This window comes from Ammospiza caudacuta, chromosome 23, assembly GCF_027887145.1.
Source record: "Ammospiza caudacuta isolate bAmmCau1 chromosome 23, bAmmCau1.pri, whole genome shotgun sequence".
In the NCBI taxonomy this organism is placed as follows: Eukaryota; Metazoa; Chordata; class Aves; order Passeriformes; family Passerellidae; genus Ammospiza; species Ammospiza caudacuta.
The window spans coordinates 5,881,498-5,908,839 of NC_080615.1; the positions used below are offsets into that span (position 1 = coordinate 5,881,498).

The 27,342-nt window shown below is 43.7% G+C and overlaps 1 protein-coding gene across 1 annotated transcript; it reads right to left on the reverse strand.

The window, feature by feature from the left end:
- Positions 1-7,169: 7,169 nt before the first annotated feature.
- Positions 7,170-26,352, reverse strand: CRTAM (cytotoxic and regulatory T cell molecule). The gene is made up of 10 exons (XM_058819184.1): positions 26,304-26,352; positions 22,260-22,412; positions 21,232-21,384; positions 19,087-19,218; positions 15,052-15,228; positions 12,455-12,547; positions 11,938-12,418; positions 10,579-10,760; positions 7,999-8,082; positions 7,170-7,342 (listed from the first exon to the last, which is right to left on the reverse strand). The coding sequence occupies exons 1-10, from the start codon at positions 26,350-26,352 to the stop codon at positions 7,170-7,172; spliced, it is 1,677 nt and encodes a 558-aa protein (XP_058675167.1).
- Positions 26,353-27,342: the final 990 nt, after the last annotated feature.

Here is a 27,342-nt window from a genome sequence, read left to right on the forward strand (position 1 = left end):
GCATTTTGTTTGGAGAACACATAAAGCATGTTAATAGTATTTAAATAATATTTAAAAACTGCATTTTGTTTGGAGAACACATAAAGCATGTTAATAGTATTTAAATAATATTTAAGAACTGCATTTTGTTTGGAGAACACATAAAATGCATTTCAACAATACTTAAAAACTGCATTTTGTTTGGAGAACACATAGAACATTCTAATAGTATTTAAAAACTGCATTTTGTTTGGAGAATACAGAAGACATTTAATAATATTTAAATAATATTTAGATAATATTTGAACATATTTAATAATATTTAAAAGCTGCATTTTCTTTTGGAGAACCCATAAAACATTTTAATAATATTCAGAAGCTGCATTTGGCTGCTACCATTGGCTTGGGCTCAGAATTTGACCTCCTATTGTTGAAACAATTCTCTGCTCTCATCTGATTTTCCTTTATTCCCACTGATTTTCCTTTAAGCAATAATGTCAAGACCTCAGAGAATTTACTGCTACGAAATCTCAACTGTTGGCGGTAATATTAATAAATAATGCAAAACCAGCTTGTGGCAAAGAAAATTAAACCGAGGCAAAGCATCTGCTAATTCTGAGAGTGAAAATGAATTTTGTTTGTTCTCCATGCAACTTTAGACGCTCTGGCCAAGTAAAAGCAGCAGGAGGTGGCACAGGGAGCACAGGGAGAACAGGAGCTGGGTGTAAACGGGATGAGAATTTCTTTACACTCAGCTGAAGCGCTCAGGAGTTGTTTGCACTTCCAGATATTCCCCAGGTGAGGTGGGAGAAGGAAAAGGAGCGGTCAGTGCTGGGATTTCTGGGCTGAATTTTCAGTGCTGAGATTTCTGGGCTGAGATTTCTGTGCTTTCTGTGCTGAGATTTCTGTGCTGAGAATTCTGTGCTGAATTTTCAGTGCTGAGCTTTCTGTGCTGAATTTTCAGTGCTAAGATTTCTGGGCTGAGATTTCTGTGTTGAGATTCCTGTGCTGAGATTCCTGTGCTGAATTTTCAGTGCTGAGATTTCTGTGCTTTCTGTGCTGAGATTTCTGGGCTGAGATTTCTGTGCTGGGATTTCTGTGCTGAGATTCCTCTACTAAGATTTCTGTGCTGAGATTTCTGTACTAAGATTTCTATGCTGAGATTTCTGTGCTGAGATTTCTGTGCTGAGATTTCTGTGCTGAGATTCCTGTGCTGAGATTCCTGTGCTGAATTTTCAGTGCTGAGATTTCTGTGCTTTCTGTGCTGAGAATTCTGTGCTGAGATTTCTGTGCTGAGATTTCTGTGCTGAATTTTCAGTGCTGAGATTTCTGTGCTGAGATTTCTGTGCTTTCTGTGTTGAGAATTCTGTGCTGAGATTTCTGTGCTGAGATTTCTGCGCTGGGATTTCTGTGCTGAGATTCCTGTACTAAGATTTCTATGCTGAGATTTCTGTACTAAGATTTCTGTGCTGAGATTTCTGCGCTGAATTTTCAGTGCTGAGATTTCTGTGCTGAATTTTCAGTGCTGAGATTTCTGTGCTGAGATTTCTGTGCTGAGATTTCTGCGCTGAATTTTCAGTGCTGAGATTTCTGCGCTGAATTTTCAGTGCTGAGATTTCTGTGCTTTCTGTGCTGAGAATTCTGTGCTGAGATTTCTGCGCTGAGATTTCTGTGCTGAGATTTCTGCACTGAATTTTCAGTGCTGAGATTTCTGTGCTGAGATTTCAGTGCTGAGCTGTGCACCAGTGCCAGCACACCTGGCACCAGATGTGCACAGGTAGTGTCACCTCAGTCCCTGGGGATAAAGAGTTTTGGATATTTTACCCTGAGATCGCCCTGCAGGCAGCCCTGACACCCGCACTGTCCCCTGTGTCCCCTGCTCCCACCAGGGCAGCCCCTGGGGCAGGGAATGGGGAATCTCCTGGCCTGGAGCAGGAGGAAAGCCACTGTGTCCCCAAGGCCTCCCCTGTCCCCAGCTCCTGTCCCTGCCTCCTCTCAGCCCCAGTCCCCTCTCCTGTGCCCCTTCTGTCATGTCCCTCACCAGTCCTGTCCCCTGTCCCCAGTGTCCTCACCCACTCCCAACCCCACATTCCCTGTCCCTGATCTCCTGTCCTGATCTCCCGTCCCCATCTCCTCTCTCCTGTCCCCTGTCCATTGTCCCAGTTCCCTGTCCCCTTTTCCTCACCCTCTGTCCCTGTTCCCATGTCCTCTGTCCCAGTCCCCTTCCTCCCTGTCCCCTGTCCTTGGTCCTGTCATCCCCTGTCCCCTCTTCCATGTCCCTTACCTGGCCTGCTGTCCCTGATCCTGCCTCCCTGTCCCCTCACCACTGTCCCCCGTTCCCTGGTGCCCTGTCCTGTGTCCCGTGTCCCGTGTCCCTGTCCTCCGTCCCCTCTCCTGTGTCCCGTGTCCCTGTCCCTCTCACCCTCTCTGCTCCTGTGTCCCTCTCTCCTATTCTGTGTTTCTGTCCCTGTCCCGTGTCCCTGTCACTGCTGCTCCCATGTCCCTGTCCTGTGTCCCTGTCCCTGTCACCCTCTCCAATGTCCCTGTCCCATGTCCGTGTCCCTCTCTCCTATTCCATGCTCCCGTCCCTCTCCCATGTCCCTGTCCCTGTCCCATTCCCACATCCCTGTCCCTGTCCCTGTCCCATTCCCACATCCTTGTCCCTCTCACCGCTGTTCCAGCCCATTCCCGTGTCCCGCGTCCCTGTCCCTATCCCGTGTCCCTGTCCCGTGTCCCTGTCCCGTGTCCCTGTCCCTCTCACCGCCGTTCCCGTGTCCCTGTCCCATGTCCCTGTCCCGTGTCCCTGTCCTGTGTCCCGTGTCCCTGTCCCTGTCACCGCCGTTCCCGTGTCCCTGTCCCTGTCCCGTGTCCCTGTCCCGTGTCCCTGTCCCTGTCACCGCCGTTCCCGTGTCCCTGTCCCGTGTCCCTGTCCCTGTCCCGTGTCCCTGTCCCTGTCACCGCCGTTCCCGTGTCCCTGTCCCGTGTCCCTGTCCCTGTCCCGTGTCCCGGTCCCTCTCACCGCCGTTCCCGTGTCCCTGTCCCGTGTCCCTGTCCCTGTCCCGTGTCCCTGTCCCTGTCCCGTGTCCCTGTCCCTCTCACCGCCGTTCCCGTGTCCCTGTCCCTGTCCCTGTCCCGCCGTGCCGGGCCCGTTCCGGGCCGTGCCGCGCTGTCCCCGTTGCCACGGCAACCCCGGGGACGCCGGCCGCACCCACTGGGGCGGGGGGAGCGCGGATCCCCCCCTGCCGCGGGCGCGGTGGTAGCGGCCGGGAGCAGCCGCGTTCCGCTGAAGATTGGAATTATTGTTTCCATCGGAAAGTGGAATTATTTGTGTTGGAAAACGGAATTATTTCCCTTGAAACATGGAATGATTTCCATTGGAAACTGCAATTATTTCCATTGAAACATGGAGTTATTTCCATTGGAAAACGGAATTATTTCCATGGGGAAACAGAAGTATTTCCATTGAAACATGGAATTACTTCCACTGAAAAATGGAGTTATTTCCATTGGAAACTGCAATTATTTCCATTGAAACATGGAATTACTTCCACTGAAAAATGGAGTTATTTCCATTGGAAACTGCAATTATTTCCATTGAAACACAGAAGTATTTCCACTGAAACATGGAATTACTATTTCCACTGAGAAATGGAATTATTTCCACTGAAACATGGAAATATTTCTGTGATTCTGACAAAAACCAGTGTAATTCACATTTAAATAAAAATCACCATTCTGTGATTGTGCAAATGACAAAAATCATTGTAATTCGCACTTAAATAAATCAATATTCTGGGATTCTGCAAATGGCAAAAATGGTAATTCACACTTAAATGTAAATCGCTATTCTGTGATTCTGTGTGAAAAACACTTTTTTCATATTCTGCAAATGACAAAAATCATTGCAATTCACATTTAAATAAATCAATATTCCGTGATTCTGCAATTGGCAAAAATCGCTGTAATTCACATTTAAATGTAAATCACCATTCTGTGACGGTGCAAATGACAAAAATCATTGTAATTCACATTTAAATGCGAATCACTGTTCTGTGATTCTTTGCAAATGGCAAAAATCATTGTAATTCACACCTAAATAAATAAATCAATATTCTGGGATTCTGCAAATGGCAAAAATGGTTGTAATTCACACCTAAATAAATAAATAAATATTCTGGGATTCTGCAAATGGCAAAAATGGTTGTAATTCATACTTCCTTTATTTTAGGGATTGACTTTTACCCTCCTGGAGCAGGAAGGGCTCCTGGAAAGCCCTGGAGGAGCCCCAGCTCTTCTGCTGCCCCATTTGAGCCGTGCCATGGGGACACCCCTTCACAGAGCCATCAAACCATCCAATCATTTGGGTCAATTTCTGTTGTTTTTCTTTAATTTTTAACCCTTTACCCATCAGGCCACTTGGGGCAGTCCCATGGGGAACACCCCTTCACAGAACCATCAAACCATCGAATCATTTGGGTCAATTTCTGTTGTTTTTGTTTTTTTTTTTTAATTTTTAACCCTTTACCCATCAGGCCACTTGGGGCAGTCCCATGGGGAACATCCCCTTCACAGAACCATCAAACCATCGAATCATTTGGGTCAATTTCTGTTGTTTTTTTAATTTTTTTTTATTTTTAACCCTTTACCCATCAGGCCGCTTCCCAGCTTGGTTAAACCCAGCTGCAAGTCCGGGTTTGGGGTCCCATGGAGAAAAGAGAAAAGTCACAGCGGGTTTGTAGCACCTGTGCTCACAGAGGAGGTGACAAAATCAATCATAAATATCTTGATTTGGGTCTGGGTGTCCTCTCAGGGCGCTGAGGGTGCTGAGCTGATGGTGGCTGAGGTTCCTGATGTGCTCTGAAGGTCCCAGGTGACCCAGGCCAGGTTTCCAGGAGCACCTGAGGTGCTGAGCTGTTGGTGGCACATGCTCCTGATGTGCTCTGAAGGTCCCAGGTGACCCAGGCCAGGTTTCCAGGAGCACCTGAGGTGCTGAGCTGATGGTGGCTGAGGTTCCTGATGTGCTCTGAAGGTTCCAGGTGACTCAGGCCAGGTTTCCTGAGGTGCTGAGCTGTTCATGGCAGAGCTTTGTGAAATGCCCTGAAGGTCCCAGGTGACCCAGGCCAGGTTTCCAGGAGCTCCAGCCCCACCTCCCTGCCCGGCTCAGTGACAGCTTTGGGGACACAGAGAGAAAAGAAAAGTCACAGCGGGTTTGTATCACCATTGGTCACAGGGGAGGTGACAAAATCAATCATAAATATCCTAATTTGGGTCTGGGTGTCCTCTCAGGGCGCTGAGGGTGCTGAGCTGATGGTGGCTGAGGTTCCTGATGTGCTCTGAAGGTTCCAGGTGACCCAGGCCAGGTTTCCAGGAGCACCTGAGGTGCTGAGCTGATGGTGGCAGAGGTTCCTGATGTGCTCTGAAGGTCCCAGGTGACCCAGGCCAGGTTTCCTGGTTTGGAGTCCCAGGGAGGAAAGAAAAGTCACAGCAGGTTTGTATCACCTGTGGTCACAGAGGAGGTGACAAAATCAACAATAAATGTCCTAATTTGGGTCTGGGTGTCCTCTCAGGGCGCTGAGGGTGCTGAGCTGATGGTGGCACAGGTTCATGACATGTTCTGAAGGTTCCAGATGACTCAGGCCAGGTTTCCTGGTTTGGAGTCCCAGGGAGAAAAGTCACAGCGGGTTTGTAGCACCGGTGGTCACAGAGGTGACAAAATCAACAATAAATGTCCTAATTTGGGTCTGGGTGTCCTCCCAGGGCACTGAGGGTGCTGAGCTGATGGTGGCAGAGGTTCTTGCCATGTTCTGAAGGTTCCAGGTGACCCAGGCCAGGAGCACCTGAGGTGCTGAGCTGCTCATGGCAGGGGTTCATGACCTGTTCTGAAGGTCCCAGGTGACCCAGGTTTGGGGTCCCAGGAACACCTGAGGTGCTGAGGTGTTCAAGACAGAGGTTCCTGAAATGCTCTGAAGGTCCCAGGTGACTCAGGTTTGGGGTCTCAGGAGCACCTGAGGTGCTGAGCTGTTGGTGGCAGATGCTCCTGATGTGCTCTGAAGGTTCCAGGTGACCCAGGCCAGGTTTCCAGGAGCACCTGAGGTGCTGAGCTGATGGTGGCTGAGGTTCCTGATGTGCTCTGAAGGTTCCAGGTGACTCAGGCCAGGTTTCCTGAGGTGCTGAGCTGTTCATGGCAGAGCTTTGTGAAATGCCCTGAAGGTCCCAGGTGACCCAGGCCAGGTTTCCAGGAGCTCCAGCCCCACCTCCCTGCCCGGCTCAGTGACAGCTTTGGGGACACAGAGAGAAAAGAAAAGTCACAGCGGGTTTGTATCACCATTGGTCACAGGGGAGGTGACAAAATCAATCATAAATATCCTAATTTGGGTCTGGGTGTCCTCTCAGGGCGCTGAGGGTGCTGAGCTGATGGTGGCTGAGGTTCCTGATGTGCTCTGAAGGTCCCAGGTGACCCAGGCCAGGTTTCCTGGTTTGGAGTCCCAGGGAGGAAAGAAAAGTCACAGCAGGTTTGTATCACCTGTGGTCACAGAGGAGGTGACAAAATCAACAATAAATGTCCTAATTTGGGTCTGGGTGTCCTCTCAGGGCGCTGAGGGTGCTGAGCTGATGGTGGCACAGGTTCATGACATGTTCTGAAGGTTCCAGGAGTCCCAGGGAGAAAAGTCACAGCGGGTTTGTAGCACCTGTGGTCACAGAAGAGGTGACAAAATCAACAATAAATGTCCTAATTTGGGTCTGGGTGTCCTGCCAGGGCACTGAAGGTGATGAGCTGATGGTGGCAGAGGTTCATGACGTGTTCTGAAGGTCCCAGGTGACCCAGGCCACGTTTCCAGGAGCTCCAGCCCCACCACCCTGCCCTGCTGGGTGACAGCTTTGGGGACACAGGGAGAAAAGAAAAGTCACAGCAGGTTTGTATCACCTGTGGTCACAGGGGAGGTGACAAAATCAACAATAAATGTCCTAATTTGGGTCTGGGTGTCCTCTCAGGGCGCCGATTGCTGCTGGGGGTGCTGAGCTGATGGTGGCAGAGGTTCCTGATGCGCTCTGAAGGTCCCAGGTGACCCAGGCCAGGTTTGCAGGACAAAAGCACCCCCAGATGGAGCTCCCTGTCCCTCCTGCTCCTTCAAACCAGGATCCCTGAAAACTTTAACATAAATATCAGGAAATTGCAGTTTCCTGCGCTGTTACACGTCTGTCTCCCTTCCACTCACGAATATTTCCTCATTTATTGCCGCGATTTTGTCACCTGGGTTCTTCTCTGGGCATTCTGGATTTTTCTCTGCAGTTTCCAGATTCTTCTCTGGGGTTTCCACGTGTTCTTCTGTTACATATTGCATGTTGGATTTGGGATTTCCAGCTAAAAAACGGCACATATTTATTATTTATTATCCATTATCTATTATCTATTATCTATTATCTATTATCTATTATCTATTATCCATTATCCATTATCCATTATCCATTATCCATTATTTATTATTTATTATTTATTATCGAGTATTTGGTATTAATAAATACAATGAAAAATAATAATAATTATTATATTTATTTATTTGGTTGCTTATTTATTTATTTGATATCTAGTATTTAGTATTAATGGCTCCCACCTGCCCTGGCCACAGTCAGCAGCAATTAAATAAGCCAAGAAATATTTATTATAATTAAATAAATAAGCATTATTTGTTATCATTAACTATTATAATATTAATTGAAAATGATAATTATGATAAAATTTATAATGTTATTATGGTAATTATTTATTATAATTAAACAAATTATAATACAACATTATAACTACTATAATGTTGTATACAACATTATAATTAAACAAATTATAATACAACAAGAATTATTTGTTATAATTAAATATTATAACATTAATTGAATATTAAAATATTATATCATTTATAATATTATTATGATAATTATTTATTATAATTAAACGAAACAAGAATTATTTGTTATTGAAAACAAGAACATATTTCCAAGAATATGTTAATTAAAGATTTTTACCTTGTCCGTTCTTCTCATGGCCTGGACTCTCTTCATTAGATCTGGATTTATAACTCTCCAGTGTTTGCTCTGAAGCATCATTTTCTGTGGAAAAAACCCACAAAAATTAATTTAAATTAAATTATTCAAATTTATTAAATGAAATTTAAAAAATTAAACCATTTAAAAATAGAAATGAATTTTAAAATAATTAAATAATAAAAACCGCATACATTTTAATTATGAGAATGAGATTTTTTTTCCATTCTTCCTTCTCACACTTTGCCTTGAGTATAAAAATTCTGAGAGAAGAGTCACAAAATGAGGATTTCTCAGCCTGACAGAGATCACCATTATCTCACAAAAATCCTGAGAGAAGAGTTAGAAATTGGGGATTTATCAGCCTGAGAGAGAACACCATCATCTCACAAAAATCCTGAGAGAAGAATTAAAAAATGGGGATTTTCTAAGCCTGACAGAGATCACCATCACCTCAGAAAAATCCTGACAGAAGAGCTAGAAATTGGGAATTTCTCATCTTGACAGAGATCACCATCATCTCACAAAAATCCTGAGAGAAGAGTTAGAAATTGGGAATTTATCAGCTTGACAGAGATCACCATCATCTCACAAAAATAATGAGAGAAGAGTTAGAAATTGGGAATTTCTCAGCCTGACAGAGATCACCATCACCTCAGAAAAATTCTGAGAGAAGAGTCATAAATTGAGAATTTATCAGCTTGACAGAGATCACCATCATCTCACAAAAATCCTGAGAGAAGAGCTAGAAATTGGGAATTTCTCATCTTGACAGAGATCACCATCATCTCACAAAAATAATGAGAGAAGAGTTAGAAATTGGAGATTTCTCAGCCTTACAGAGATCACCATCACCTCAGAAAAATTCTGAGAGAAGAATTAAAAAATGGGGATTTTCTAAGCCTGACAGAGATCACCATCACCTCAGAAAAATCCTGAGAGAAGAGTCATAAATTGAGAATTTATCAGCTTGACAGAGATCACCATCATCTCATAAACATCCTGAGAGTCACAAAATGGGATCTCATCAGCCTGACAGAGATCACCATCATCACATAAAAATAATGAGAGAAGAGTTAGAAAATGGAGATGTTTCAGCCTGACAGAGATCACCATCACCTCACAAAAATCCTGAGAGAAGAATCATAATTTGGGGATTTTATCAGCCTGACAGAGATCACCACCATCTCATAAAATTTCTGAGAGAAGAGTTAGAAAACTGGGATTTCTCAGCCTGACAGAGATCACCATCATCTCATAAAAATTCTGAGAGAAGAGTTAGAAAATGGGAATTTCTCAGCCTGACAGGGATCACCACCATCTCATAAACATCCTGAGTGTCCCAAAATGGGGATCTCATCAGCCTGAGAGGGATCACCATCACCTCACAAAAATAATGAGAGAAGAGTTAGAAAATGGGAATTTCTCAGCTGGACAGAGATCACCATCACCTCACAAAAATCCTGAGAGAAGAGCTAGAAAATGGGAATTTCTCAGTTTGACAGAGATCACCACCATCTCACAAAAATAATGAGAGAAGAGTTAGAAATTGGAGATTTCTCAGCCTGAGAGAGATCACCACCATCTCATACACCGTTATCTCCCAAAATTCCTGAGAGAAGAGTTAGAAAATGGAGATGTTTCAGCCTGACAGAGATCACCATCACCTCACAAAAAATAAATCTCATAAAAATTCTGAGAGAAGAGTTAGAAAATGGGAATTTCTCAGCCTGAGAGAGATCACCATCATCTCACAAAAATTCTGAGAGAAGAGTTAGAAATTGGAGATTTCTCAGCCTGACAGAGATCACCATCACCTCAGAAAAATCCTGAGAGAAGAATCATAATTTGGGGATTTTATCAGTCTGAGAGAGATCACCACCATCTCATAAAAATTCTGAGAGAAGAGTTAGAAAATGGGAATTTCTCAGCTTGACAGAGATCACCATCATCACATAAAAATAATGAGAGAAGAGTAATAAATTGGGAATTTATCAGCTTGACAGAGATCACCACCATCTCATACACCGTTATCTCCCAAAATTCCTGAGAGAAGAGTTAGAAAATGGAGATCTTTCAGCCTGACAGAGATCACCATCACCTCACAAAAAAAAAAAATCTCCTAAAAATCCTGAGAGAAGGGTTAGAAAATGGGGATTTATCAGCCTGAGAAAGATCACCATCATCTCACAAAAATTGTGAGAGAGGAGTCACAAGATGGGGATTTTATCAGCTTGACAGAGATCACCATCATCTCCCAAAAATCCTGACAGAAGAGTCCCAAAATGGGATCTCATCAGCCTGAGAGAGAGATCGCCATCATCTCATAAAAATCCTGAGAGGAAAGTTAGAAAATGGCGATTTCTCAGCCCGAGAGAGATCACCATCCCCTCATACACCATCATCTCACAAAAATTATGAGAAAAGAGTTAGAAAATGGGGATCTCATTGCCTTGGCAGAGATCACATCATCTCACAAAAACCCAGAGAGTCCCAAATTTGGGGATTTCTCCCTCTGAGCACCCCAGGGCTGGCCTGGAGCCCCCGATTCCTGTTCCTCACCTCTCCTCCACGCCCCGTGAGCTTTCTTCAGCTTCACCATGAACAGCAGCACGATGATGAGCAGCACCAGGACCAGAGCAGCCACCAGCATGGGCAGCAGGAGATTCTTCTCCTTCCTCAGGAGCCCTTTGGATTCGGGATTTTGCTCTGTAAAATCACACAGGTTTGTGCTGTTAAATGTGCTGGGAATTCAAAGAGAAATTATTCACCCCAATGATGCATTCCTGAAAAATCAAGATTCTTCCCCGTAGGGGAAATCTGATTGGAGCAAAGAGGTATTTTTGCAGTTATGTATTATTTTTACTTTTATATATTTCATTTAAAATGTGTTATTTATTTATATTATTTATACATAAAAGGAAATATTTATAGTTTTCCTTATATATATTTATATATGTATCTATGTATATATTTATATACGTATATATTTATATATTTATATATTTATATATTTATATATTTATATATTTATATATTTATATATTTATATATTTATATATTTATATATTTGTATATTTCTTTTCCCTTTCCTTTAGTTATGTCTGCTTTTTCCTTTCCAAAATCTTCCAGTGATCCTTTTCATCGCTTACACCGGTTCCTAAAACAAACTGATTTTTCCAGCTGTGCTCCCCAGAATTTCCTCCCTGCTACCCCATTCTATTCTTTAAGATTTTCTAAAATCTTCCTCTTTTGCTACTGCTTGAATTCCTCTCTTTCTGCAGGAACTGACACGACCAGAGCACACAGCCTCGAGCTGCACCAAGGGAAATACGGGTGGGATACCGGGAAAAGGTTTTTACAGAAAGGGTGATAAAGTTTTTTAGAGAAAGAGTGATAAAGTTTTTTCCAGAAAGGGTGATAAATTTTTTTTCCAGAAAGGGTGATGAATTCTAGAATATTCTGCCCTAGGAGGTGGTGGAGTCCCCATCCCTGGGTGTGTTTAACAGAGCCTGGATGTGGCACTGGGTGCCAGGGTTTGGGTGAGGGGTTGGGGCTGGGTTGGACTCGATGGTCTTTAGGATTTCCTCCAACCTTGCGATTCTGCGATTCTCTAAATTCTGTGAATTCTGTGATTTTGTGAATTCTGTGAAGAATTGCTGCACAGTGCCATCTAGTGCAGCCCATCGGAGCATCCCAGCCCGGCTCCCACCCTGCTCCTGCCCTTTTTTCCTCCAAGGAGAGGAACTTTGGCAGGAAACGCTGTGCCCTGTGTCCCACCCTGCTCTGGGACGTGCGATGGAACGCCGTGCCCGGCGGCATCTCTGTAAAATAAATCTCCGAAAATGTCATTTCAGCTCGGAGAAACTCAGGCGGCTGAGACCGAACTCACCGTGCAGTGTGACATCCGTGAGCTTCGGCTGGGCTGGAACTGCTGGAATCCCTGGGGATGCAGAGGGGCTGGAAACTTCTGGATCTTTTGGGGATGCAGAAGGGCTGGAAAGTTCTGGACTCCTTGGGGATGCAGAGGGGGTCGAAGTTTCTGGGTTCTCTGGGGATGCAGAAGGTTTGGAAACTCCTGGATCATTTGGAGATGCAGAAGGGATGGAAACTTTTGGATCTTTTGGGGATGCAGAGGGGCTGGAAAATTCTGTATTCTCTGGGGATGCAGAAGGGCTGGAAACTCCTGGATTTTTTTGGGATGCAGAGGGGCTGAGAACTCCTGGATCATTTGGGGATGCAGAGGGGCTGCTGGAAAATTCTGTATTCTCTGGGGATGCAGAAGGGCTGGGAACTTCTGGATCTTTTGGAGATGCTGAAGGGCTGGAAGTTTCTGGATTCTCTGGGGATGCAGAAGGGCTGGAAACTCCTGGTTCTTTTGGGGATGCAGAAGGGCTAGAAACTTCTGAATTTTTTGGGGATGCAGATGGGTTGGTACCTGCTGCATTTTCTGGAGAACTGGGAACTGCTGGATTCTCTGATGAGCTGGGAACTTCTGCATCCTCTGAAGGTCTGCTTGCTTGCTTACAGCCTGAAGAAACGCGCCAAAAATAATGACAAAAATCAGAAGAGGCTTTGCCACTGAACAGATCCTTGAAAAACCATCCTGCCCTGCTCCATGCTCTGCATTATTTGGGTTTTCTGCCCTGCTCTGGATTTTTATTGGGTTTTCTGCCCTGCTCCATGCTCTGTATTATCTGGATTTTCTGCCTTCATACTCTGGATTTTTATTGGGTTTTCTGCCCTGCTCCATGCTCTGTATTTTTTGGTTTTTCTGCCCTGCTCCATGCCTTGCATTGTTTGCGTTTTCTGCCCTGCTCCATTCTCTGGATGTTTTATTGGGTTTTCTGCCCTGCTCCATGCTCTAGATTTTTATTGGGTTTTCTGCCCTGCTCCAAGCCTTGCATTGTTTTTTTGGGATTTCTGTCCTGCTCCGTGCCCTGAATTGTTTGGATTTTCTGCCGTGTTCCATTCTCTGTATTGTTCATTGGGTTTTCTGGCTGATCAGGGGTCTCACTTCCAGTCCCCCCCTCACCTTTCCTGCCCTCAGAATATTTTCCCTGCCCTTTCCTGCTCTGAAATGAGGAATGAATGCCACACTTGGGGAGCTTGGGGCAGGATCTGCTGTTCAGCTCTGCCACCGATGAACAGCCCCAAACCCATTTTTTGTCTCAGACTCCTCATTTCATTTAAAGACACATTTCTGTGTGTGTCTGGGACATTTTCACCAGCTCAGGGCACTGAATCAGAGAGCAGAGCTGCAGTACCTGGGCTGGGAAGGTTCTGGAAAGGGAAGGATGCCACCAATCTCTGTGTCCCAGATTCCTCATTTTTTTGCCCCAGATTCCTCATTTTTTGCCCCCAATTCCTCATTTTAAAGCACCCCCACACGTGTGGTGTATCAGGAACATTTCCACCAGCTCAGGGCACTGAATCAGAGAGCAGAGCTACAGTACCTGGGCTGGGAAGGTTCTGGAAAGGTGAAAGATGCCACCAATCTCTGTGCCCCCAAATCCTCATTTTTTGCCCCAGATTCCTCATTTCAAAGCACACCCCTCACTTCTGGGTATCTGTATCATTTTCACCAGCTCAGGGCAGTGAAATCAGAGAGCAGAGCTGCAGTACCCGGGCTGGGAAGGTTCTGGAAAGGGAAGGATGCCACCAATCTCTGTGCCCCCAATTCCTCATTTTTTGCCCCAGATTCCTCATTTTTTGCCCCAGATCCCTCATTTTTTGCCTCCAATTCCTCAATTTTTGCCCCAGATTCCTCATTTCATTTAAAGACACATTTCTGTGTGTGTCTGTATCATTTTCACCAGCTCAGGGCACTGAATCAGAGAGCAGAGCTGCAGTACCCGGGCTGGGAAAGTTCTGGGAGGTGAAAGTTGCCACCAATCTCTGTGCCTCCAATTCCTCATTTTTTGCCCCCCAGATTCCTCATTTTTTGCCCCAGATTCCTCATTTCAAAGCACACCCCTCACTTCTGGGTGTCTGTATCATTTCCACCAGCTCAGGGCAGTGAAATCGGAGGGCAGAGCTGCAGAACCAGAGCTGGGAAGGTTCTGGAAGGGGAAAGATGCCACCAATCTCTGTGCCCCCAAGTCCTCATTTTTTGCCCCCAGATTCCTCATTTTAAAGCAGCCCCACACGTGTGGTGTATCAGGAACATTTCCACCAGCTCAGGGCAGGAAATGGGAGAGGCAGAGCTGCAGAACCAGAGCTGGGAAGGTTCTGGGAGGTGAAAGTTGCCACCAATCTCTGTGCCCCCAATTCCTCATTTTTTGCCCCCGATTCCTCATTTTTTGCCCCAGATTCCTCATTTTTTGCCCCAGATTCCTCATTTCAAAGCACACCCCTCACTTCTGGGTGTCTGTATCATTTCCACCAGCTCAGGGCAGTGAAATCGGAGGGCAGAGCTGCAGTACCCGGGCTGGGAAGGTTCTGGAAGGTGAAAGATGCCACCAATCTCTGTGCCCCCAAGTCCTCATTTTTTTGCCCCCAGATTCCTCATTTCTTGCCCCAGATTCCTCATTTCATTTAAAGACACATTTCTGTGTGTGTCTGGGACATTTTCACCAGCTCAGGGCAGGAAATCAGAGAGCAGAGCTGCAGTACCAGAGCTGGGAAGGTTCTGGAAAGGGAAAGATGCCACCAATCTCTGTGTCCCAGATTCCTCATTTTTTGCCCCAGATTCTTCATTTCATTTAAAGACACATTTCTGTGTATCTGGGACATTTTCACCAGCTCAGGGCAGGAAATGGGAGAGGCAGAGCTGCAGTACCTGGGCTGGGAAGGTTCTGGAAAGGGAAGGATGCCACCAATCTCTGTGTCCCAGATTCCTCATTTTTTGCCCCCAATTCCTCATTTTTTGCCCCCAATTCCTCATTTTTTGCCCCAGATTCCTCATTTTTTTTGCCCCAGATTCCTCATTTTTTGCCCCAGATTCCTCATTTCAAAGCACCCCCACACTTGTGGTGTATCAGGAACATTTCCACCAGCTCAGGGCAGTGAAATCGGAGGGCAGAGCTGCAGTACCCGGGCTGGGAAGGTTCTGGAAGGCGAAAGGTGCCAGCAGTGTCCGTGCCCCCAGCGCGGGGTGCCCGATGGCACAGCTGGCCGTCGCTGTCCCTGCGGGGCTGCAGCTCAGGACCCTCAGGGTGCTCCTGCTGCTCCAGCTGCTCCCATCGGCTCCCAGCTCGTGCCTGGTGTCACCTGCGGGCCCGTGGGGAGAAAAAAAAATTAAAAATGAGCCAGAATAAAATAAAAGAGAATAAATAAAATAAAATAAAATAAAATAGAATAGAATAAAATAAAATAAAATAGAATAAAATAAAATAAAATAAAATAAAATAAAATAAAATAAAATAAAATAAAATAAAATAAAATAAAATAAGAAAATAAAACAAATGGAATAGAATGGAATGGAATGAATAGAATGGAATGGAATAGAATAGAACAGAAAAATAAAGTGAAATAAAATAATAAAAAAGAATAAAATAAAGCAAAAAAAAAATAGGATAAAAGAGAAAAAAATAAAGTCAAGTAAAATAATAAAAGATAAAAAATAAAGTAATAAAAAGGAAAAACTAAAAATAAAAATAAAATTTAAAAAATTAAATAGAATAAAATAAAAAGAATAAAATAAAGTAAAGTAAAAAAAGAATAAAATAAAAAATAAAAATAAAAATAAAAAATTAAAATGGAATAAAATAAAATAAAATAAAATAATAAAATAAAACAAATGTAATAGAATGGAATGGAATGGAATAGAGTGGAATGGAATGGAACGGAATAGAATAGAATAGAATAGAATAGAATAGAATAGAATAATAAAGTCAAATAAAATAATAAAAAAGAATATAATAAAGTTTACAAATAAAGTAAAAAATAAAATAGAAAAAAATAAAGTCAAATAAAATAATAAAAAAAATGAAATAAAGTAATAGAAAGGAAAAAATAAAACTAAAAATAAAATTTAAAAAAAATAAATAGAATAAAATAAAGTAAAGTAAAAAAAGAATAAAATAAAAAATAAAAAATAAAATAAAAATAAAAATTAAAAATTTAAAATCCAAAAGGATTTCAGAGCTCCAAAAGGATTTCAGAGCTCCAGAAGGATTTCAGAGCTCTAAAAGGATTTCAGAGCTCCAGGAGGATTTCAGAGCTCCAGGAGGATTTCAGAGCTCCAGGAGGATTTCAGAGCTCATCTTTGGCAGCAGCTCAGCAATCGCAGCTGCCCTGCCCTGCTGAGCCCTGCTGGTGGCACTAATTAACATTTATTAGCTATTTGCTGATTAGTGTCAATATTTGCAGCAAGTGATTAAAGCTGGGGATGGGAGGGGGAGAAAAAGAGTCACTCCAAGCCTTTAAAAAATGGAGAAAAACACAGAAAGTTGGAGAAATACTGAATTAAGGCAATGAATTTTTATATTTCAAACAATTAAATTTTTGTGTCTCGTGTTTTCATATTAAAGTGGCTGCTCTGAAGGGCAGCCCAGGATGAACCAAGGCAGCTCCGAGGGAATTTCCTGGGGCTCGGAGGTGCCAGCTCAGGGGTTCCCTCGGCTCCAAAGGCAAGGAGAGATTTTTGTTAAAATTTTGGAGAAATTCAATTCTGGCTTGCGGGACGTGTTTGGTGTCTGAAGTGTGAGTTGTGGTGTCACAAATAATCCACTTTATCAGGGTGGTTTCAGGCTTGGGGAACCCCCTAATTTTAGAAAAACACTGCGAGAGACAGAGATAAAAACCAGGGGGATAAAATATCAGTATATATTGAGATTATATTGAAATAATATGTTTAGGTTAAATCTCAATATGTACTGATAAATATCAGCATATATTGAGGTATTTCCAGACCCTCACACCCATCCCAGCTCTTCCCAAAAACAGGCAGGATTTAAAAATCTGCTTTTCCACCATGTACTACTCTAGAACACTTCTTTTTTACATTAAAATCCCAGAGATTTTATCTGCCAACCTGATTTATTCTTATTATTAAGATTTATTTTATTTTTTACTTTATTAAGACCTGAATGCTGAAATTCCAGGGGTTTGAGTTTATTTTATCCCAGTGGAATTTAGTGCTGAGGTTCCAAGGGTTTGGATTTATTTTATTCCAGTGGAATTTAATGCTGAAATTCCAGGGCATTTTGGCTTTGTTTTATCCCTGTGGAATTTCATGCTGAAATTTCAGGGGATTTGGTTTCTTTTATCCCAATGGAATAGAGTGCTGAAATTCCAGGATTTTGGGTGTTATCCCTGTGGAATTTAATGCTGAAAATCCAGGATTTTGGGTTCAATTTCTCCCTGTGGAATTTTGTGCAGAAATTCCAGGATTTTGGTTTTGTTTTATCCCTGTGGAATTTCATGCTGAAATTCCAGGGAATTTGGCTTTGCTTTATCCCAGTGCGATTCAATGCTGAAATTCCAGGATTTTGGGTTCAATTTATCCCAGTGCAATTCAATGCTGAAATTCCAGGATTTTGGGTTCAATTTATCCCAGTGCAATTCAATGCTGAAATTCCAGGATTTTGGCTTTGTTTTACCCCAGTGGAATTCAATGCTGAAATTCCAGGATTTTGGGTTTATTTTATCCCAGTGCAATTTCATGCTGAACTTCCAGGGGATTTGGGTTTATTTTATCCCAGTGCAATTCAATGCTGAAATTCCAGGATTTTGGGTTTGTTTTATCCAAGTGGAATTTAATGCTGAAATTCCAGGATTTTAGGTTTATTTTATCACTATGGAATTCAATGCTGAAATTCCAAGGGTTTGGGTTTATTTTATCCCAGTGCGATTCAATGCTGAAATTCCAGGATTTTGGGTTTGTTTTATCCCAGTGGAATTCAGTGCTGAAATTCCAGGATTTTGGCTTTGTTTTACCCCAGTGGAATTCAATGCTGAAATTCCAGGATTTTGGGTTTGTTTTATCCCTGTGCAATTCAGTGCTGAAATTCCAGGATTTTGGGTTTATTTTATCCCAGTGGAATTCAGTGCTGAAATTCCAGGATTTTGGGTTTGTTTTATCCCAGTGGAATTTGTTGCTGAAATTCCAGGATTTTAGGTTTATTTTATCACTGTGGAATTCAATGCTGAAATTCCAAGGGTTTGGGTTTATTTTATCCCAGTGGAATTTGATGCTGAAATTCCAGGATTTTGGTTTTGTTTTATCCCTGTGGAATTTCATGCTGAAATTCCAGGGAATTTGGCTTTGCTTTATCCCAGTGCGATTCAATGCTGAAATTCCAGGATTTTGGCTTTATTTTATCCCAGTGCGATTCAATGCTGAAATTCCAGGATTTTGGGTTCTATCCCAGTGCAATTCAATGCTGAAATTCCAGGAATTTGGCTTTGTTTTATCCCAGTGCGATTCAATGCTGAAATTCCAGGATTTTGGGTTTATTTTATCCCAGTGGAATTCAGTGCTGAAATTCCAGGATTTTGGGTTTGTTTTATCCCAGTGGAATTTGTTGCTGAAATTCCAGGATTTTAGGTTTATTTTATCACTGTGGAATTCAATGCTGAAATTCCAAGGGTTTGGGTTTATTTTATCCCAGTGGAATTTGATGCTGAAATTCCAGGATTTTGGGTTTATCCCAGTGGAATTCAATGCTGAAATTCCAGGATTTTGGGTTTGTTTTATCCCAGTGGAATTTCATGCTGAAATTCCAGGGGATTTGGGTTTATTTTATCCCTGTGTAATTCAATGCTGAAATTCCAGGATTTTGGGTTCTATTCCAGTGGAATTCAATTCTGAAATTCCAGGATTTTGGGTTCAATTTATCCCTGTGGAATTTGATGCTGAAATTCCAGGATTTTGGGTTCTACCCCAGTGCAATTCAATGCTGAAATTCCAGGGAATTTGGCTTTGTTTTATCCCAGTGTGATTCAATGCTGAAATTCCAGGATTTTGGGTTTGTTTTATCCCAGTGGAACTTGATGCTGACTCTTCCCCAGAGCCGCAGCCCTGAATCACAGACCCAGCTGATATTTCCCCCTCCAGCACCTTTAACCACCCCAAAACTGCCCCAAACCCCAATTTTAGTGCTCAAAGACCCTTTAAACTCTTACCTGGGAGCTCAATGCCATTGTCCAAGAGCCAGGAGATCCGGGGCTGGGGTCTGCCCCCCTGGGTGTGGCAGGAGAGTTTGATGCCCCTTTCCTCGTCCTGCGAGATTTCCAGCACTGGCTGGGAAGGAGGAGCTGAAACGGGGAGATTTGGGATCAGTTTAGGGGCATTTTCTACTCCTTTTTATCAGCAATATTTCTTTTTTTCATCAACATTATTTCTTCTTTTCATCAGCATTATTTCTTTTTTTCATCAGCATTATTTCTTTTTTTTCATCAGCATTATTTCTTCTTTTCATCAGCATTATTTCTTTTTTTAATCAGCATTATTTCCTCTTTTATTTTATCAGCATTATCCGAGGGTGTTGCAAGCCCCCAGCTGGGTTATAATCAGCATGGACTCCGTGATCCAGAAGGAATGAAGGCCACTTTATTATTAGAAATAATTATTATTAAATTGTTAATTATTATTGACATAATTTGTTATTACAGTTCTTCTGGAAACACCGGAAACCCTAAGAATTTATTATTAGAAATCTGCAGTTTTTATGGAATACCTAAGACTTTATTACTAGAAATTTAGAGTTCTTATAGAAAAAATTACAACCTAAGATTTTATTATTAGAAATCTACAGATCTTATGAAAAGCTGAGACTTTATGGTTAGAAATCTAAAATTCTTATGGAAACAATGGAAAACCTAAGACTTTATTACTAGAAATTTACAGTTCTTAGAGAAACAATTAAAACCTAAGATTTTATTATTAGAAATCTACAGATCTTATAGAAATAATGGAAAACCTAATGCTTTATAATTAGAAATCTACAGTTCTTATAGAAAACCTAAGACTTTATTATCAGAAATCTATAATTCTTATAGAAGCAATGGAAAACCTAAGATTTTATTATTAGCAATTTACAGTTCTTATAGAAACAATTAAAACTTAATATTTTATTATTAGAAATCTACAGATCTTATAGAAACAATTAAAACTTAATATTTTATTATTACAAATCTACAGATCTTACAGAAATAATGGAAAACCTAAGACTTTATAATTAGAAATTTACAGTTTTTATGGAAACAATTAAAACCTAAGATTGTATAAATAATGGTTACAGAGAGATAATAATTGTTTGAATTTTTAAAATTCTTTGAATTGTTTGAATTTTAGAGAACCATATCTATAAACAATGGTTACAGAAAGATAATTGGTTGAATTGTTTGGATTCTTTGAATTGTTTGAATTTTAGAGAACCATATTTATAAATAATGGTTACAGAAAGAGAGATAATAATTCTTTGAATTGTTTGAATTATTTGAATTCTCTGAATTTTAGAGAACCATATTTATAAATAATTATTTGCATTCTTTGAATTTTGGAGAACCATATCTATAAACAATGGTCACAGAGAGAGATAATAATTGTTTGAATTCTTTGAATTCTTTGAATTTTGGAGAAACATATCAATAAACAATGGCAGAAAGAGAGATAATAAATGCTTGAATTTTTAAAATTCTTTGAATTGTTTGAATTCTTTGAATTTTAGACAACCATATCTATAAGAAATGGTCCCAAAAAGAGAGACAATAATTCTTTGAATTGTTTGAATTCTTTGAATTTTAGAGAACCATATCTATAAACAATGGTTACAGAAAGAGAGACAATAATTATATGAATTGTTTGACTTCTTTGAATTCTGGAGAACCATATCTATAAACAATGGTTACAGAAAGAGAGACAATAATTATATGAATTGTTTGAATTCCTTGAATTCTTTGAATTCTGGAGAACCATATCTATAAACAATGGTTACAGAAAGAGAGACAATAATTATATGAACTGTTTGAATTCTTTGAATTCTGGAGAACCATATTTATAAATAGTGGTTACAAAAAGAGAGATAATAATTATTTGAATTCTTTTCCTCTAAGCTCCCCACAGCTTCCCAGGATTTTTCTGGGAAGGATTTTTCTGCTTTCTGTGGCCAGAGAGCTGCTGCCACAGGAGGGGACTGAGCTAAAAGCAAAATGGAAAAATCGATGGAAAAATTGTTGGGAAAATCAATGTAAAAATTCAGGTGTGGACTTGAGGAGCTGGCTCTGTTCTGCCCCAGGTACAAATCCCGACCAGGGCAGGGAACTCACCCAAAATCTGCACGTTCTGGCGCTGGGCTCTGACGTGCCGGGCGTAGCGCAGGCACCGGTAAATTCCCTCATCCTGCAGGGTCAGGTTGGAGAGCTGGATGGACAGCTCATCCCTGGAGTAGCGCAGCAGTTTGTACCTCCGGTCCCTCAGAACTGCCCCAACAGAAAATCCGGCTCAGGAAAAAAGCTTGGTGTCGTAGCAAGGGGACCAGGACGCCACGTGGCTCATCACAGGTCCGGTTTATTCAAGAAAGCATCAAACACTCGTACAGCAAATAATGAGCTCATGAATATTCTGCAAGCCAAGCAATCTATTGGTTAAACTATTCCGTGAACTCTTCCCCGTTCCGTAGGGGTTACATCTCCCTTTTCTCATGTCTCTGTCACCGTTTGTTATCCTACAGCAGCCAGGCCCAAGGACACGCTGTCTCACAGGTGCAGGACTTGGAATCGGCCACGGCTTTGCGCTTTTCCAGTCTCTGGTCACCTGAACTTCCCAACAGTGGCTCTGTGTGTCTAGAGTGACATGCACGTACTTGAGCCTACCAAACCCGGCTACATGCGTGACATCCATTTGCCATTCCTCATTCATTTCTAAACCTCGAGGATTAACTTTTCCAGTCTCTAGTCTCCTAAATGTCCCAACAGTGGCTATGTGTATCTATAGTAACATGCACGTACTTGAGCCTACCCAACCTGGCTACATGCGTGACATCCATTTGCCATTCCTCATTCATTTCTAAACTCGAGGATTAACTCCGCAGCCCAGAGCTATTCCCCCATTACGACAGCTGCATATTGGACATGCCCTGACGGTGGCCTTGGCTTCTGATAAGCCCAAAATCAAAGTTCCTCGCCAACGCTTTCACATTTTGGTGATATCTACTATGGGCTTCTCTTGCCAAGGTATGCTTATCAACAGGACAAGAGTTATCAATGGGTAAGGTAACCAATTTATCTGCACACTCATTCCCTTCTCCTGGGCCCTCGGACCGCTTGTGGCTCCTCTGCTCTGGTTTCACACTTACCCTGCTGGGCGTTGAGGAAAATGGTGAAATTCCGAGGGTTCAGCCACTGCAGGGTGAAGTTGTGGCTGCTGAGGGTGCTGAAGGTGCAGTTCAGGTTCAGATTTTCTCCTTCCTTCAGAGCCACAGAGTCACTGTCAGTCCCTGCAAACGCCCCTGCCGCGCACCAGGGGGAAAAACAAACTGGAAATTGTGACGAGGAGCAAAGCAGGGATGTTTTGCACAGAGTGATGTGTTAATTTTCCTTTTTCTGCAGTGGTTTTTTTTAATATTTCTACATTGCCAGTATGGTTGTAGGGATATAAATAGATTATTTTCATTGGACAGGTCATCTGTGTGACAAAGGTTTGGGGTCTCCGCCTGCCGGCATGACCTGATTATTAATTATTAAATAATTATTAAACCAATTTTAGTTATTAGCCAAGAAAGTATATCATTGTTAGCCAATACAGAACTGAAGCAGACCCATTTCATGCACTGTATTTAAACACAGACATTCAATTTTCACTTATTTTATGATTATAACTAAATAATATTTAAGGTCCCTTCCAACCCAAACCATTCTCTGATTTTGTGTCCCATTTGCTCCGTGTGTGACTGAGCAGTGAATGATTTCCCAGCACCTCTAAAAATTAGGCTTTTTATTCAGAAATGAAACTTCTTTTGAAAAAAAACAAAAAACCCCAAACCTGGCCTGGCAGAGGTTACTAAAATGAAATTATGAAATTTCACTCTCTCTTCTCCCAGCTCATTTACAGGCTGGCAGTAAAATGTATTTTTCCTCTCCAGCCATTCTAAGGCAGATAAAACACTTTGTGAGAATATTTGATGATAATTTGAAAGAATTTTGCCTTCTCCAGACAAAAATACCCTGGAGAATTCCAACATTGCTGCCTTGGAGCTGGGTAAATGGGCAGCAGGAGAGTTTTGTTTTCCTTCCTGTTTTGTGTGTTTCGATTTGATTTTCCACGTGGCTGTTGGCTGCCAGTTCCCGCTGCAGTTTGGGGAAATGAATCTTTCGGGGCTTTGGGGAAGATTTTCACATTATTCAAAAATTTAAATCGCTCAGAAATGAGGTTTTTTTTTTTTTTTTTTTTTTTTAGTCTGGAATTTTGCTTTTGTAATCAAAAGCTGCTTTTGTAATCAAAAGCTGGTTCTGGAGGTACAAAAATTTTGATGTTTGTACGTCCGGAACCATCCTTATCTCGCTGTAGGACAGTTCCCCGTGGGGATTGCGGCTGTCGGAGGAGCTGTGGCAGGAGGTGAGCGTTGTTTGGAGGCAGCCGGGGCTCTGTGTGGTTTCTCACAGCCCCCTCGGGTATTTCTGTCCCCGTGGTGGTTTCCTGTCACCCCCGGCAGCGTGGGGACATCGCACCTCTGCGGGTGACGGCAGCCAGGCCAAGCAGGAGGAGCTGGGGCTGTTGCTGCTGTTCCAACCCGGGGCAGAAATGGAATTTCCACGGGGAACCACTGGGAAATGGGGTTTAATCACAGCGTGACTCACAGGGCGGCTCTCCCCAGCGCAGGCGCTCCCCTGGGGTCACCAAATGTGGGAATGTCCCCATGGCAGCTCCAGGGCCGCTGGCTTTTGTTCCACCTGGAATAACCACTCCGCCACCAAGGAGAGATCCTTGGGCAGAGGGAGCAGCAGTTTGGGGTGGGATTGCAGGAGGCAAATCTGAGCACAGGGTTCGGCTCTGGCTGCTGCTCCTGCAGCCCCCAGGAAGTGGCTGAGCTGCTTGCGCTGAGGCTCGCGCTGAGAGCAGGGTGCAGAGCGAGCTGTGAGCCACAACCACCCTGCCCAGAGAGTTTGGTGCAGTTATCTGTGGGACTGTAACCCTCCATCGTCCTATTTACTGATTTTGGTGCAGTTGTCTGTGAGACTGTAACCCTCTACCGTCCTATTTACTCGTTTTGGTGCAGTTGTCTGTGAGATTGTAACCCACAATCATCCTATTTAATAATTTTGGTGCAGTTATCTGTGAGACTGCTACTCACAGAGCCAACCCTTTAAATGAGTTTGGTGCAGAGTAATCTGTGAGATTGTAACTGTCTATCATCCTATTTACTGATTCTGGTGCAGTTATCTGTGAGACTGCTACTCACAGAGCCAACCCTTTAAATGAGTTTGGTGCAGTTATCTGTGAGATTCTAACCCACAATCATCCTCTTTAATAATTTTGGTGCAGTTACCTGTGAGACTGTAACCCTCAATCATTTTATTTAATGATTTTGGTGCAGTTATCTGAGAGTCTGTAACCCACAGCCACCCCAATTAATGGGTTAGCTTTGGTGCAGTTTTCTGTGAGATTGTAACCACAATCATCCTATTAATAATTTTGGTGCAGTTACCTGTGAGTCTGTAATCCACAGAGCCAACTCTTTTAATGATTTTGGTGCAGTTTTCTGTGAGATTGTCACCCACAGAAGCACCCCATTGAATGAGTGAGTTTTCATGCAGTTATCTGTGGGATTATAACCCACAATCACCCTATTTACTGATTTTGGTGCATTTATCTGTGCGATTGTAACCCACAATAATCTTATTTAATAATTTTGGTGCAGTTATCTGTGAGATTGTCACTCACAGAGCCAACTCTTTTAATGAGTTTGGTGCAGAGTTATCTGTGAGATTCTAACCCATTATCATCCTATTTAATAATTATGGTGCAGTTATCTGTGAGCCTGTAACCCACTGTTACTCTAATTAATTAATGAGTGAGTTTTGGTGCAGTTGTCTGTGAGATTGTAACCCCCAGAGCCACCCCATTTAATAATTTTCGTGCAGAGTTATCTGTGAGATTGTAGCCCGCAGCCACCCCATTGAATGAGTTTTTTTGGTGCAGTTATCTGTGAGATTCTGACCCCAAATCACCCCATTTAATGAGTTGTTTTTGTCCTGGCTGCTGACCTATGGATGGAGCTGAATTAATTCTGGAAGCCAAGGCAGCAGCTACAAATTCATCCTGCAGAAAACCTAAAGTGCTTTTCTTTTTCAAAAGACTTTGCAAGTTCTCCCTGAGTTGCTCTGACTTCACACCAAAAAGGACAAATTTGGATTTCTGACCCAGGCAAAGCAAGCAGTGACCCCCTGCCCAAATTTAAGGCAGAATCGTTGGATACCCCAAAGCTGTGTCACCCAGGAGTAACTCGGTGTCACTGATCCTGGGTTTGGGACTCGGTGAGCTCACTGACCCCTAAATGGGGTGACAACTCCTAAATGGGGTGACAAAAAACTGGGAATGGGGCGATGTCCTGGTTCCGAGCAAATTTGGGACAGAAGCCCCAGAGTGGTTCCTCTAGAAAAGCAGATTCTGTTGGCCAGGACACCGGGACGGGACAAAATTGGGAATGGGGTGACAAAACTGGGAAAGGGGTGACAAAACTGGAAATGGGGTGATGTCCTGGTTCAGGGCAAATCTGGGAGAGAACCCCCAAAAGGGATCCTCTAGAAAAGCAGATCCAATTGGCCAGGACATCGGGACAGGATGAATTGGGAAAGGGGGCACAAAATTGGGAATGGGGTAACAAAACTGGGAATGGGGCGATGTCCTGGTTCAGGGCAAATCTGGGAGAGAACACCCCAAAAGGGATCCTCTAGAAAAGCAGATCCGGTTGGCCAGGACACCGGGACGGGACAAAATTGGGAAAGAGGTGACAAAATTGGGAATGGGGTGACAAAATTGGGAAAGAGGTGACAAAACTGGGAATGGGGTGACAAAATTGGGAAAGAGGTGACAAAACTGGGAATTGGGTGGCAAAACCGGGAATGGGGCGATGTCCTGGTTCAGGGCAAATCTGGGAGAGAACCACCTAAAGGGATCCTCTAGAAAAGCAGATCCAGTTGGCCAGGACACCGGGACGGGACAAAATTGGGAAAGAGGTGACAAAATTGGGAATGGGGTGACAAAATCGGGAATGGGGTGACAAAATCGGGAAAGGGGTGACAAAATCGGGAAAGGGGTGTCATTATAGCTTTGTGACCCCGGTGCCAGCAGCGCAGCAGGGCTGGGGAGCAGAGCTGGGCCGAGCTGAAGCCGGGCTTACCTTGCAGCAGGAGCAGCGGCACGGCGAGCAGCGCCCCGGGCACGCTCATGCTGGGCTGGGCTGGGCTGAGCCGGGCTGGGCTGGGCTGAGCCGGGCTGGGCTGGGCTGAGCCGGGCTGAGCTGGGCTGGGCTGGGCTCAGTTGAGCCGGGTTGAGCTGAGCCGAGCTGAGCCGGGCTTGGTTGAGCTGAGCCGGGCTGAGCTGGGCTGGGCAGGACTCGGTTGAGCTGAGCCGGGCTGGGCTGAGCTTGGCTTGGCTGAGCCGGGCTGAGCCGGGCTGAGCTGGGCTGAGCCGGGCTTGGTTGAGCTGAGCCGGGTTGAGCTGAGCTGGGCTGAGCTGAGCTGGGCTGAGCTGGGCTGAGCTGGGCTGAGCTGAGCCGAGCTGAGCCGGGCTTGGTTGAGCTGAGCTGGGTTGAGCTGAGCTGGGCTGAGCTGGGCTGAGCTGAGCTGGGTTGAGCTGAGCTGGGCTGAGCTGGGCTGAGCTGAGCTGGGTTGAGCTGAGCTGGGCTGAGCTGAGCCGGGCTGAGCTGGGCTCGGTTGAGCTGAGCTGGGCTGAGCTGAGCCGGGCTGAGCTGGGTTGAGCTGAGCCGGGCTCGGTTGAGCTGAGCCGAGCTGAGCTGGGCTGAGCTGAGCTGGGCTGAGCTGAGCCGGGCTGAGCTGGGCTGAGCTGAGCCGGGCTCTGTTGAGCTGAGCCGGGCTCGGCCGCTCTCGGTTTCCCCTCCGCGCTCCCTTTTGAGCTCAGCCCGCCGTGACCGCGCGGTGCCCCCGCAGGAACCGGTGGGCGGAATTTCAGCGCTGCCCCCGAGCCGGGACCGGCTCAGCTCGGGGAGAGGGGAAAGGAAAGAAAAGGGAAATGTGGGGCTGGGTTACCCCGCTGCTGCCATGAGCCGGGATTCCATTCCCAAGGCAGCGCTCACCTCGTGGATGTGGCAAAGCTGCTTAAAAAACAATTTTCATTTTTTAATCCGTCCGTTTTAAATGCCTGGATTATAAAAAATGACGCTTGTGGACGTGGCAAGGCAGTTTAAAACCCATTTTAAA